This window comes from Podarcis raffonei, chromosome 16 (genome assembly GCF_027172205.1).
Source record: "Podarcis raffonei isolate rPodRaf1 chromosome 16, rPodRaf1.pri, whole genome shotgun sequence".
Taxonomy (NCBI): Eukaryota; Metazoa; Chordata; class Lepidosauria; order Squamata; family Lacertidae; genus Podarcis; species Podarcis raffonei.
The window spans coordinates 22,293,662-22,308,418 of record NC_070617.1 but is presented as its reverse complement, the minus strand read 5'-3'; the positions used below and the strand labels follow the sequence as shown (position 1 = coordinate 22,308,418).

Sequence of the window (14,757 nt, the reverse complement as noted above, 5' to 3'; positions counted from 1 at the left end):
GGGCAACGCCATTATTACAAAAGGCTGCATTCCCAAGCCTCTCTCTGTGAATACTGAATAAAAAGCAGTTGGTAAGAATTTTTCCTTCTTATCTGTTCCTGGCAACCTGCCGTGGGGGTTGGAGCCTCTGCCGCCTGACACCAGGAGATCTCTTGCAAGTTCCAAAGATCACAGAAGCTTGCTCTGCAATAACTTGGGAGCAGGGCTTTCAGTGTGGCTGCCCTTGTTTTGTGGAATAGCATCCTTGTCGAGATATGACAGGCACACCCTAGCTACACCTTCCAGAAAGGAGCAAAGGCATTTCTGCTCCATTTCCCAGCTGGATAAACAAGGACTTTAGCACAAATGTCCACTCGCTGGAGTTTTAATCTTGCTTCAAATGCATTGCTGGTTTTTGTGTTTCTAACTATCTTATATGTAAATCGCCTTAATGCAGTGGCTTAGAAGGCAAGTAATAAATCAGTACTGACAGTCATATGAATGTGAGAAACGAAGTGTGTGTGTGTGTGGCACGAACACACACTTGTGGGTATGTACACTGTCCTGTCTGAGTGTGCATCCCGCGATAAATTATATCCAAGCTGTGCACCAGTGAAATCTGCCCTGAGCCAAAACGCTCACCATTCCCCTGCTAATATTTGGTGTTTCCCTAGGTGGGGCCGCTTCTCCGTTTGGGAACTGATATATTGATTTATTGAGATGTGGGTGGCGCTGTGGGTTAAACCACAGAGCCTAGGACTTTCCGATCAGAAGGTCAGTGGTTCAAATCCCTGCGACAGGGTGAGCTCCCATTGCTCGGTCCCTGCTCCTGCCAACCTAGCAGTTCGAAAGCATGTCAAAGTGCAAGTAGATAAATAGGTACCACTCTGGCGGGAAGGTAAACGCCATTTCCGTGTGCTGCTCTGGTTCGCCAGAAGTGGCTTAGTCATGCTGGCCACATGACCAATACGGCCAATACGACCACACGGCCAATAAAGCGAGATGAGCGCTGCAACCCCAGAGTCGGTCACAACAGGACCTAATGGTCAGGGGTCCCTTTACTTTTACCTTTGATTTATTATGCATTTATTGCACATCTATCCACTTTTTTCCTGCAAGGAGCTCAAAGTGAAATGCATGGTTCTCCTCCACCCTATTTTAACCTGAGAACAACCCTGTCCAGTAGGTGAGGCTGAGAGAGGCAGGCCCTGGCCCATGGTCACCCGGTGAGCATAATGGCCAAGTGGGGATTTGAACCCAGCACTCTGACCAGTACACCACGTTGGCTCTCAAGACAGATCATATTACATTTACCTTTGGTTTCGGCTTCTTAGCACTGACTGGTTCCACTGGTTCTGCCACTTCTTCGGGGCCAACATCCTCTCTGAAGAATCCCTGCAAGAAGAGGCAAAACACTGTCATCAGTAAGGCGCGTTTCTGCTAAGAACCTGAGGCATTCTGGGAGGGAAAAAAGCTTCCAGGACCGACAGTGCTAAAACGATACCTACAAATACGAGAGATAAATGAGCATAATGAAGATTCAAAGATAGCTGAAGGTATGTCTAGCGAATATACCAGCCTCTACCCTGCCACCTGACACGCCCTCCAGATATTTTGGCCTGTAACTCCCATCAGCCCTAGTAATGGGAGTCTAAAACATCTGGAGGGCACTGGGTTGAAAGGATGGAGTAGAGTAGACAAAGGCGGCTGTTTTGGGGAGCCAGCCAGACACAGTGACTGAGCACTAGGTGGAGCCTGGAGCTGCCTAATTGATCTCCTCTGAAAGCGGAGCCACAAAAAGCATTACAGGAGGCTATCAAAACGAATCTGGGCAGTGAGTATCACAGAGCGGTTGTTAGCCATACGGCGGGCTTAATAGGGCAGCAGCAAACCAACGACCAGCCTGGTAGAAACGAACCCCTTGTCCTCCTATAAATAAAGGCAATCAGTTCTCTTGAAACACTTTTCGAGCTTGGCAGCTTGCAGCTCATCTTCCTGGAATGCGCTTGAAAAATGGAATCCCAGGGCAGGGATTCGTTTTTATGCTACCACTAAACAGATACACACATACACACACAGAGCTATCGCTTAGGTTCAGCCCTTTAGGTATTGCCTTGAACAAGTAAAAGAGGTTTTTGTTGTTGTTTTGCATTCAGATGCCAGAACACTCTGTTAAGATTGCAAGGAATGAAACCGAGCATATCGAGAGATTTGTGACAGGGGCAAACTGTAGGCCCTCCAGTTCTTTAACCATGTCATTAACATAAAAATGAAACAGGAAAGGCACCAAGATGCATCCCTGTTTGACTCCAGTAATGGTCTTAATTCTAGTGGTGAGATGGCCAGCCAGATCCACCTTTACTTGTCAGTATATAGTGTTTTGATGAGAAATAATAGACGGAGGTTTATATTTGTCTTTTCCAATTTTTGCCACGATGCATGTCTTGGGACCGTATCGAAAGCGGACTTTAGATCGATAAAAGCGACATATAATTTTTGCTTCAAATTACGGATGTATTTGCATAGCAGAAAGTTCATCACAAAGCACTGGTCCAATGTGGATTTTTCTCTTGGAAACCTGCCTGGACTTCAGATATCACCTTATTTGTATCTGCCCATTCTTCCTTTTTTTAAAAAAAGATATTTATTAAAGTTTTCAATATTAATACAAAAAAAATCAAAAAGAAAAAAGAAAAAATATATAACAAAAATACAAGAATAAAAATAATTAAAAACACAAAGTTTCCAATGCTTATTTTTCATTAACATATTTCCCCAACCTCCTCATACCTCCCTTTTTTGTATTCCAGTTCAAATTATTAGTTCAGCAAATCCTTACCAATAAATTTTAACCTATTTCTAGACCTTTTTTTCCGTATTCTCTTAAAACGTTACAGCTGGAAACCACTTAATTTCTATCTGACATCGTTCTAACATTCATTAATTTTGCAATATTTCTGTAAATAGTCTTTAAATTTCTTCCAATCTTCTTCCGCCGACTCTTCTCCCTGGTCACGGATTCTGCCAGTCATTTCTGCCAATCCCATATAGTCAATCATCTTGATCTGTCATTCTTCCAGAGTGGGTAGATCCTGTGTCTTCCAGTACTTTGCAATAAGTATTCTTGCTGCTGTTGTGGCATACATAACGAGAGTTCTATCCTTCTTTGGCACCAATTGGCTGACCATGCCCAGGAGAAAGGCCTCTGGTTTCTTCAGGAAGGTATATTTAAATACCTTTTTCATTTCATTATAAATCATTTCCCAGAAAGCCTTAATCCTTGGACACGTCCACCAAAGGTGAAAGAATGTGCCTTCATTCTCTTTACATTTCCAACATTTATTATCGGGCAAATGATAGATTTTTGCAAGCTTGACTGGGGTCATGTACCACCTGTATATCATTTTCATAATATTTTCTCTTAAGGCATTACATGCCGTAAATTTCATACCTGTGGTCCATAACTGTTCCCAGTCAGCAAACATTATGTTGTGTCCAACATCTTGTGCCCATTTAACCATAGCAGATTTCACCGTTTCATCCTGAGTGTTCCATTTCAACAGCAAGTTATACATCTTTGACAAGATCTTAGTTTTAGGTTCTAACAGCTCTGTTTCTAATTTTGATTTTTCCACCTGGAAGCCAATTTTCTTATCTAGATTATATGCCTCCATTATCTGATAATAATGAAGCCAGTCTCGCACTTGGCATTTTAGTTTCTCAAAACTCTGCAATTTCAGTCTATCTCCTTCTTGTTCCAAAATTTCCCAATATTTCGGCCATTTGGCCTCCATATTGAGCTTTTTCTGGGCTTTTGCTTCCATTGGCGACAACCACCTTGGAGTTTTATTTTCCAATAAATCCTTATATCTTATCCAAACATTAAACAATGCTTTCCTGACAATATGATTTTTAAATGCTTTATGTGCTTTAACCTTGTCATACCACAAATATGCATGCCACCCAAAAACATTATTAAAACCTTCTAAGTCCAAAATGTCTGTGTTCTCAAGAAGCAGCCAGTCTTTCAACCAGCAGAATGCTGCTGATTCATAGTAAAGTTTAAAGTCTGGCAGGGCAAATCTACCCCTTTCCTTTGCATCTGTTAATATCTTGAATTTTATTCTGGGCTTCTTGCCCTGCCAGACAAATCTAGAAATATCTTTCTGCCACTTCTTAAAACAGTCCATCTTGTCCACAATTTGCAATGTCTGAAAGAAAAACAACATTCTAGGCAATACATTCATCTTTATAACTGCAATTCGACCCAACAAGGAAAGCTTCAAATTTGACCAAATTTCTAAATCTTCTTTCACTTCCATCCAACATTTTTCATAATTATCTTTAAATAAATTCCCATTTTTGGCTGTCATATTGATCCCCAGGTATTTCACTTTCTTAACCACAGTCAAACCTGTTTCATTCTGAAACCTCTCTCTTTCGATCGATGTTAAGTTTTTCTTTAAAACCTTGGTTTTGTATCTGCCCATTCTTCCAGTCTCCCAAGAAGGAGCCCGGCATATAACAAACTAATGGGTCTATAATTGGCAGGGTTTTTCTTATCATCCTTTTTATATATTGGGGAAATTCTACTCCGCTTCCACCCTTCCGGTATGCAACCTGAGCTGTTAATGTATGAAAACAGTTTTGCAAAAATGGGTGACCAGAAATCAGGTCTTATCTTATAAATCTCCATTGGGATCATGCTGAGCATATCTGGTGCTTGTTTTTTTTGTTTTGTTTTAAATGAACTGAAGCATGTTGTTTTCTTCAAATACAAAAGCCGGACATTAAAGACACTACTTAAATGTCCGTATATCTGAGCGCTGGAAGGCTCACAAAGACACAGGTTTGTGGAACGGGAAAAATATTCCAGGAACAATCCCTCTCCAAGGGATGGCCCATAGCTCAGGAAAAGGATCTTAGCTCGGCGGTTAAAGGTAAAGGTAAAGGGACCCCTGACCATTAGGTCCAGTCGTGGCAGACTCTGGGGTTGCGGCGCTCATCTCGCTTTATTGGCCGAGGGAGCCGGCGTACAGTCATGTGGCCAGCATGACTAAGCTGCTTCTGGCGAACCAGAGCAGTGCACAGAAACACCGTTTACCTTCCTGCTGGAGTGGTACCTATTTATCTACTCACACTTTGACGTGCTTTCGAACTGCTAGGTTGGCAGGAGCAGGGACCGAGCAACGGGAGCTCACCCCGTTGCGGGGATTCGAACCGCCGACCTTCAGATCAGCAAGTCCTAGGCTCTGTGGTTTAACCCACAGCGCCACCCGCATCCCTAGCTCAGCGGTTAGAGCATCCAAATTGCATGTAGAAGCTCCCAGGTTCAATCCCTGGTTTCTCCAGGTAGGGCTGGGAAAGACTCCCTTGTCTGGAAAGCTGCTGCCAGTCAGTGCAGGCAATACTGAGATGGACAGACACACTGCAATCAACTATCTGCAACCAACCAGGACTTCTGGACTTTTGCACCAGCTGCAAAAAAAAAGAAGTACAATGGTACCTCGGTTTTCAAACGTCTCTGTTGATGAACGTTTTGGTTTTTGAATGCTGTAAACCCGGAAGTAAATGCTTTGGTTTTCAAACTCGCCTCAGAAGTCGAACATGCCACGCAGCTTCCGTAATGAGTTTTCCGTACTGAGTTTTCAGTTTTCGAACATTTCGGAACTCGAATGGTCTTCTGGAATGGATTAGGTTCAGAAACCGAGGTACCACTGACACAAAAGCTTGGGCCTGGGATGGTTCAGTTGGTAGATCATGAGATTCACTATCTAAGGGTTGTGGGTCCTAGATTCCTGCATTGCAGGGGGTAGGACTAGGTGATCCCTGGGGTCCTTTCCAACCCTATAATCCTATGGTTCTATGATATACTGTGCAAAAGAATGACATTTTACTGCCTCCACCCCTCTCTCTCCCCACTTCAATTGCCTCCCCTAAAAAAAGCACAATAACTGCTTCTGAGGATTTACTACTTCGCAAAATTATATATATGTATATATATAATTTATTTGTAATAATTCTAACATTTCAAACCTTGACTTCCTTCCTCCTTTTTCTGCAGTTCCTTAAATTTATTTACATCATTCCCTGCATATTCCGAATTATCTTGACTTATTCTTTTATGCATCTGTTCTCATATATGTCTTTTGAAGCTGCAAGTTATTACAATATTCCTGCCAATGCCTTAATCTCTTTACAGTTTGTTTGTAAATATTAAACAAACCATTTCCATTCCTTTATAGAAAGTCAGTTGTCTTGATTTCTTATTCTTTGGGTAAATTTCGCCATTTCTGCATAATCCATTAGTTTCTGTAACCATTCTTCTCCCATTGGGACTTCTTCTACAGTATATTATGTTTCTCTACAGTTTATAACAATTTTATGGAATTGCATTTATGGTATTTTTTATATATTAATGTTTTGTAAGTCTCCCAGTAAATTTCTTTTGAAAGTAAAACAACAACCACGTAGTAGAAACCGTGTCAATTATTTATCTACTTATTAGTTCAATTTATATCCAGCCCTTTATCAGTTTCATCGATCCCAGGGCGGCCGATGCCGTAATACCCTATTAAACAGGATGGTAACATATTGAATAATTAATCCCTCCACTAAAATATAACCGAATAATTAAATAGGTATTAAGCTGTCATGAAATTAAATAACTACTGGCGGGCTCACTGTGTTTCTGGAGGGCCTCTGGGGGGTAGCTTTTAGGATGCCAGATGTTGCTGGACTACAACTCCCATCATCCTTTGCTCAGGATGGCTGTTGGGAACTGGAGTCCAACAGGATGACCACCCCCAAGTTAGGAGGAAAGAATTTTCAGCTTTACAATTCCATTGTGCGCAACTCTGCCTCTTTCGTTTATTTCAATGTTCATCCTTCCGCATCTTGAGGATTCAGACCAGGAATGAGTGAAACAAGGGCCGCCTTAAATGGATCCAAACCATAGATCCATCCAGTTTTATAGGTTTCTGTCACTGTTTTGAACGTAAGAAAGGAAGCTAACAAATTGAGGAAGGGCCATAATTCCAGGGCAGGCGTGCCAGTTTGCTCCTGCGATTGAGGAGGCCGGCACAGTGTGATGTGCTCATATCACAAGCACATGCAATGCAACTTATGCATGTAACACGCAAGTCCTTCTTGGCCCCCCTTAGCTGGAGCCCTTTTTGCATTGTTTTTCAGTGTATATCTTCAGCTGGATTTTTGTACAGCTTTCAAAGCTCTTTTTAGCATTTTTCATGGTGCGTTTGCAAACTGCCTCAAGGCATAGATAGGTAAGAGGTAAGGAAGTAAGGAATTAATGAAAACAGAGTTATTATTTATTGAATTGAATCTGCACCCTGCCCTTTGTCCTCAAGGAGGTCAGGATGGCAAACAGGTAACCTGAAGGTAAAAATGAAGCAAATAATATATAATAATAATAATTTATTATTTATACCCCGCCCATCTGGCTGGGTTTCCCCAGCCACTCTGGGCGGCTGCCAACAAAATATTAAAAATACATTAAAACATCAGTCATTAAAAACTTCCCTAAACAGGGCTGACTTCAGATGTCTTCTAAAAGTCAGATAGTTGTTTATTTCCTTGACATCTGATGGGAGGGCGACCCACAGGGCAGGCGCCACTACCAAGAAGGCCCTCTGCCTGGTTCCCTATAAACCACACTTCTCGCAAGGAGGGAACCGTCAGAAGCCCCTCAGAGCTGGACCTCAGTGTCTGGGCTGAACGATGGGGGTGGAGACGCTCCTTCAGGTATATAGCACCTTTTAGAGCTTTAAAGGTCAGCACCAACACTTTGAATTGTGCTCAGAAACATACTGGGAGCCTATGTAGATCTTTCAGGACCAATGTTATATGGTCTCGGTGGCCACTCCCAGTCACCAGTCTAGCTGCCGCATTCTGGATTAATTGCAGTTTCCGGGTCACCTTCAAAGGTAGGCCCACGTAGGGCGCACTGAAGTAGTCAAAGCGGGAGAAAACCAGAGCATGCACCACTCTGGCGAGACAGTCTGCAGGCAGGTAGGGCCTCCACCTGCGTACCAGATCGAGCTGGTAGATAGCTGCCCTGGACACAGAATTGACTTGCGCCTCCATGGACAGCTGTGAGTCCAAAATGACTCCCAGGCTGCACACCTGTTCCTTCAGGGGCACAGTTACCCCATTCAGGATCTGGGAATCCTCCACCCCCGCCTGACCCCTGTCCCCCAAAAACAGTACTTCTGTCTTATCAGGATTCAACCTCAATCTGTTAGCTGCCATCCATCCTCCAACCACAAAAACATTCTAAAACAGATTAAAACATTATAAAAAAACCAATTACAGTGGTACCTCGGGTTACATACGCTTCAGGTTACATACGCTTCAGGTTACAGACTCTGCTAACCCAGAAATAGTACCTTGGGTTAAGAACTTTGCTTCAGGATGAGAATAGAAATCGTGCTCTGGTGGCGTGGTAGAAGCAGGAGGCCCCATTAGCTAAAATGGTGCTTCAGGTTAAGAACAGTTTCAGGTTAAGAACGGACCTCCGGAACGAATTAAGTACTTAACCCGAGGTACCACTATACAACTAAAGACATTTTTCTAGCCAATGGTCTCAGGGTTGCCAGGAACAGTATTCTTCAGCCACCAAATGCCTGGGTAAACAGGACTGTTTTCAAATTCCTCCTGAAAGCTGATCATGATGGAGACAGGCGAGCCTCACAAAGGGAGGCCATTCTGCAACTGGGGAATCACCACTGAAAAGGCCCTGCCGTGGGGTCAACACCAGCAAGGCAGCCCCCAGTGGCAATATTACCACCAAGGTCTCACCCGATGTTTGTAATCACAACGCTTTCAGCAAAAGCCCGGTCAATCAGCTGCTTCTGCTCTCTTGACACACAAGTCCCCCTTTGCCCCCCTTAGCTGGTGCCCCTGCTCAGGGGTCAGAGCTCTGTGTGCAGAAGCTCCCAGGTTCAGCCCCAAAGGACATCTCCAGCTAGGGATGGCAATGTCCCCTGCCTGAGAGCCTCTACCAGTTACTACAGACAATACTGAGTTAGATGGAGCAAAGGTCTGACACGGCATAAGGCAATTTCCTACATTCCTAAATGGTTTTAGTAAATCAGCATCCTCCTCCTCCTTGTTGCGAGTAGTGATTCTCCAACATCTCAGGCAGGGACCTTTCCCAGCTCTGAATTCTGAACAATGAAAGTTTTTGTAGATGCTCACCAAAACATCAGGCCCACTGCATTTGTGGTTCTGTGCGAAGAGGTGTCCCCTCCTGAGAAGTGAACGGAGGAGCTCGTGTGAGCGACAGGTTTCTGCACCAGTAAAGAAAACCCCCCAAAACCTCCATGAGGGCTAGAAGCTTGCTTTTAAAGAACAGAACAGCGAGGCCTTGAATCTTGCTGGTAACTTAATTCCACAGCAGAGTAAGACCTTATTCTAAGTATGGACTGGTTAATTGAAAAGAAAAAGATTCACTATATTCTGCCTGTTTTAGCAAGAGGTTTTTAAACTTACATTGTACGTTTTCCCAAGAGGCTTTTAATATATGCATTATTAATGCTAACTGCTAATGTCTCCCTTTCATTTTTCCTCAGCTTTCTGTTTTATTTTTACTAAATTCTCATGTCTCTTGAAATAAGCTTAATTAAACCAGCAAACCAAATGGGAACAAAACGGGAAATGAATTAGTCGAGCTTGAAAAATCCTGATTGCCTTTGAGCTAAAAAGCCTTTGGGCATGATCCAGCCCATGCTCTTAGGCAGAAATTGTGAACGTGCATATGAGGGAGTAAGGCTTCCACGCTGTATACATTACCTGGGAGTAAGTCCCATTGAAATCAAAGGGACTCCTGTATAGACATATGTAAGTCCTACTGAACACATGGGGCTTACTGAGTAAACATGCTTAAGATTGGTCTGAAAGTCCCACTGATTTCAATAGGACAAAGGTGAGCACATGCTCAATGACCCAATTCAAACATTAACCACCTCAATCTGATAAACCATGGTTTATTGGGCAAAGAATCAAGATGTCCCTGTGCTTCATCCTCCCTTTTCCTTCTCTCTGCTCTCTCACTGCCATACATCTGAGGTTTGTTAAGCCACAGTTTCCTCTTACATCTGAACCAGGAAACTGTAGTTTAAGCTCCAACTACAAACTAGGATTTCAGACTATTGATGATGGTTCACAAGCCAGGGTTGTAGTCCGAGCTTCAATGGGAAACTTTGGTTTAACAAATCCCACATGTATGGCAGTTACGCACTTGAGAGAAGGGGAGAAGGGAACAAGCAGCTATAACACTCATTCTTGGTCCTACAGGCCAAAGTAGTTATGTCTGAGTCAGGCCTCTATTTTGCCTAAGTCACTCCAGGAAATCTATAGGTCTTAAAACAGCCAATGTTTTGGCAGATTGTGCCTTAGATTTCTTGCATCAGACTTTCTGTATTTACCTGGAAGTCTTAACACTGAAATTTCAGCCTGACATTGTGTTGTCTTTGGGAGCGTCAAAACAATCTCATTTTATTCTGCTACATCCTCATTTCTATCCAGATCTCTCTTCCATCTCCCGGTCTTTTAAACCATTATATGCTACCACCAGCCGTAGGGGCAATGTGCCATTGATGTAGTAATAGTGCATTGGTGTGTCAGGAGATGGTGATGGGTTTATACTGGACCGTCCACACACATCATCCCACATTATTAGTTGCTCAGCAGTGTCTCCCCAATGTTATCACATTATTGCTGCTTGGAGGGGCACTACAGCACAACAAAAAGGGAGGCGAAAACTTAACCGGAACATTTGTGCTATAAAAAGCTACAAGACTTCAGCAGGAAATTACAAGACGAAAAAATGTTTAAAATAACCTTTTCGAAAACCCCCGAAGCCTTCCTTTCAGGAATTCTAGGTGCCGAAATCCCAAAGGAGCAGAAAAGACTATTTATGTATGCGACCTCGGCTGCATGGATGTTACTGGCCCAGAGATGGAAAAGAAGATAAAGTCCCTACCAGAAAAGAATGGCAGATCAAGTTGATAAGTTATGCCGAAATGGCTAAAATGACCGGAAGAATCAGAAATCTGGAAGACCAAAATTTTAATAACCATTGTAAACTGTTAAAATCGTTAGTAGGATTGTCGTTTAAGGGTGAATTCTGGATACAATGGAGAGATAAAAGATTTGGATGATTATAAAAGATGCAGGAGGAAATGATTAACAGTAGGACCCACAAAGGGGAGGAGGGAAGCCCAAGAGATTGCTTGGAATGTTGCTTTTATGCTGTATGTTTTCAATCTGAAAAACCAAATAAATAAATAAAAATTTGCAGGGGGGGGGGATTACAAGATGTGCACCAATTGGAAATGGAGCAGCAAGTTAGCCCTGAAACTTCTGCAGGTCCAAACAGTATTGAAAAACAGCAGCATGTATAACTGCCCTGATACCATCGTGGATGGAGAAGGCTGTCAGCAACGACTAGACATGACAGGTATGTGCTGCCTCCATGGTCTGAGGCCATAATGTTTCTGGGTACCAATTCCTGGAACCCAAAAGAAGGGAGAGTGCTCTTATGCTTGGGTCCCGCTTGCAGGTTTCCCATTAGCCACTGTGAGAACAGGATTCTGCACTAGACGAGCCACTGGTCTGATCCAGCAGCCTCTTCTGAGGTTCTTATCTTGAGCACAAATAATGAATGATAAAAAGGACAACTGCATGGGGGGCGGTCCCTAAATCTACTATCTGCCTACTTCCAGAGCAGACCAAATGAATGCAACGGGAGCTGCTTCTGCAGTCAATTAATTCTGGATTGCTGCCTTTCAGAATTAAAATGCCAGAGCCATTTCTGATGTAAATCCAATTAGTGCCATTCTTAAATTTAGGCTTAGAAACCCTGAGTTATTTCAGTCAGCCTTGGTTCTATTCCCAGGCAGGGTATCTGAAAAGCACAGTTTTTTCTTTCTTTTTTTCTAATCTACCCACGCGAGCCAGTGCTTTTGTGTAGGCATGTTTTTAAAAAAAATAATAATCATAATCATCCTATTGTATACAACATCTCCATTTCTGCTTCTCAAATTCTTCTCTCTCTCTCTGCTTTGTCTCATTTCCATGACCGTTCGGAGGTGTGCCAAAATTTTCAGATTCTTCTTGCAAACGTTCCCCACATCTTCTGTTTGTTGCATGTTACCAATGAAACTCTTATTGTCCTTGGCAAGTTTCCTCTTTATCTATCCTATTCAGTTTCTAGCTTTCCATCCATCATCTAAACAAGAGGAAAGTGGAGATTATTTCTCTCCGCCCCCCCCACCCCCAAGCATATTTTCCAGGAAGCAACTACCTCTGGCCACGGCACTGTTATTATTTTAAAAAACTGCTTGTTGTCAGGACATGCTCATGAAGTCATTTTTGGCACGGGGACGAGCTTTACTGGAGCCACAGTTGCGGACCTGGATTTCAAGACTCTCAATAAGCTGTCTCCAACTTTGAAAAAAAAAATAGAGGCAGGGAGGCGAGGTGGGGCCACACTCAAGGTGGAGGAAAGTCAGGCTGCACCTGGGGTATAATAAACACATTTTTTAAAAAAATATGAATAATAATGATACTTGCAGAGCTTTCCAGTGCCCCACAAACCTGCCTGCCTGCCTTCTTAGCACTGCTACAACAACTATTTTCCTGCTCTTCACCCTAATGTGCCAGGGTTGTTATGTACTGAAGTTCTCACCCTGGGCCAGCAGGGGGATACTGTAGATAGTTATGCAAATGAAGGATCGAAAGTGACGTTCAGTGATTGGATAGTTTTAGAAAGTTGTTACAGTAACGAGGTTCTGGAGCTCTATATAAGCAGGCTGACTGAGCTCCTCAGTTCAGTTCTGTTCCAGCTTACAAATAAAGAGCTGCTTTGGAAGAATTGCTGTGTCGTCTGATATGTTCACCCACAACTTAACAAGGGTAGATTATAACAACTAAAAAACATTAAAAACAGCTCAAAACAACTTAAAATCAGAAAATAAGGTGCGTCGTAAAAATATGCATCTCGTGTGTCAAAGAGGTGTGTCTTCAGCGTTCATCAACATCTGGAGAGTTGCTCCGAAGGAGGCTGCTTGATGTCTTCAGAGCCAAGACGCCCAACTGTCAGACCAGTGTCTAGCACAGCAAAATAAACAGTGACAATCCTTACAACATAAAAAAATGCAGCGTGACAGGGTCTCTTGGCACTACAGCCTCACAGAGCAGCTGGTGCTAAGAAGAACAGAAACATTTGCTCCAGATGAGAGAGAGAGAGAGGGTGTCATATATTAAGTCAGATCATGCGTGTCTCTTTCTGCTCACTGAGAAGCAGACGTAAAAAAATGCACGGGGAATCTGTTGGAAATCAAAAAGCCAGCAACCAAGGACAGAGTCAATTCGGTCTGCATTTAAAGGTGAAGCTACGTAATTCAAGCTTTTTGAAAAATGAAAAATGACATCATGGGCATAGCTGGGATTTATATGACATCATGGGCATAGCCGGGATTTATGTTGTGGGGGGCCAGGACACCCACGTGTCATCATCCTCTGTCTGGCAAATTTGGAATGAAATGTCTCAACAACAGATGTTTTAAATGACTTTCTTTTGACCCCAAGTGCTCAGTGAAATCTGTCACAGCATTTCAAATATTCTAATTATTTCTACTTTTCATTTTTATTTATTTACTTGGTTTTTTGGGGGGGGATAGTTGCCCACCCATGCCCCCTTCAGCTAGGCCTGTGGATGATGACATGCCCAACTTGTATATACAAGGCAAGTAGAAAGCAAATAGAGAAAAGTTATTTCTCCCTCTCTCGTAACACTTAGAACAGGTAGGCATCCAATGAAGATGAACGATGGGAGATTCGGGACAGATGAAAAGAAAGAACTTCTTCATGCAGAGCATAGTTAAACTGTGGAACTCACTCCCACAGGAGGCAGTGATGGCCACCAACTTGGATGGCTTCAAAAGAGGACTGGATAAACTCAGGAAGAAGGCCATCAATGGCTACTTAAATTCCCCTTCGTTTTTCCCCTCCCCCCCCAAAACCTGACCCCCCCTCCCCTCCCCAGACTTCCCTCAACTCCTCTCTCTGGTTTGTCAACCTATGTTATTTTCTGCATGTTACAAAACTGTACAGATCCTTAATTTATCTATCTGAGTGTTATCAATAAAAAGTTTGTGAATGTTTATTCAAAGCCTGCCAAGGAGCCCAGTTCATTTTGTTGTTTCTTTAAATACTTTGTAAAGGGTTCCCATTCATCTTTAAAATCACAGTTATCCTTGTCATGTAGTATGTGTGTCAATTTTGCCAATTCTGTGTAGTCCATCAATTTCTCTTGCCATAGTTCTTTAGTCGGGATTTCCTCATTCTTCCATCCTTGTGCTATTAAGACCCTTGCCGCCGTTGTCGCATACATAAAGATATTTTTCAATTTCCTTGGCAGGTCTTTTCCTACAATTCCTAACAAAAATGCTTCAGGTTTTTTAACAAATGTTAATTGGAACAATTTCTTCAGTTCGTTATATATCACTTCCCAAAACTTTTTAATTTCATTACAATCCCACCACATATGATAAAAGGTCCCTTCTTTTTCTTCACACTTTCAACACATATTTGAACTGGTTTTGTACATTCTTCCTAGCTGTACTGGTGTTATATACCATCTATACATCATCTTCATATAATTTTCTTCCAGCAAGGAGCAATCTATAAATTTTAAATCAATTTTCCATAACCTTTCCCAATCTTCCAGCATAATATTATGACATATATATTGTG

General features: G+C 42.5%; 1 protein-coding gene across 4 annotated transcripts in view; it reads right to left on the bottom strand.

The window, feature by feature from the left end:
- CCDC60 (coiled-coil domain containing 60) overlaps positions 1-14,757 on the bottom strand; it is a 59,375-nt gene that overhangs the window by 33,353 nt on the left and 11,265 nt on the right. For 3 of the 4 annotated variants that reach the window (XM_053369827.1, XM_053369828.1, XM_053369829.1), the window contains exon 2: positions 1,294-1,374. In XM_053369827.1, the coding sequence (XP_053225802.1) occupies positions 1,294-1,374 (81 nt within the window). Of the gene's footprint in view, positions 1-1,293; positions 1,375-1,487; positions 1,673-14,757 lie in introns of those variants that run through there. The other variant, XM_053369830.1, reaches the window with a different exon arrangement.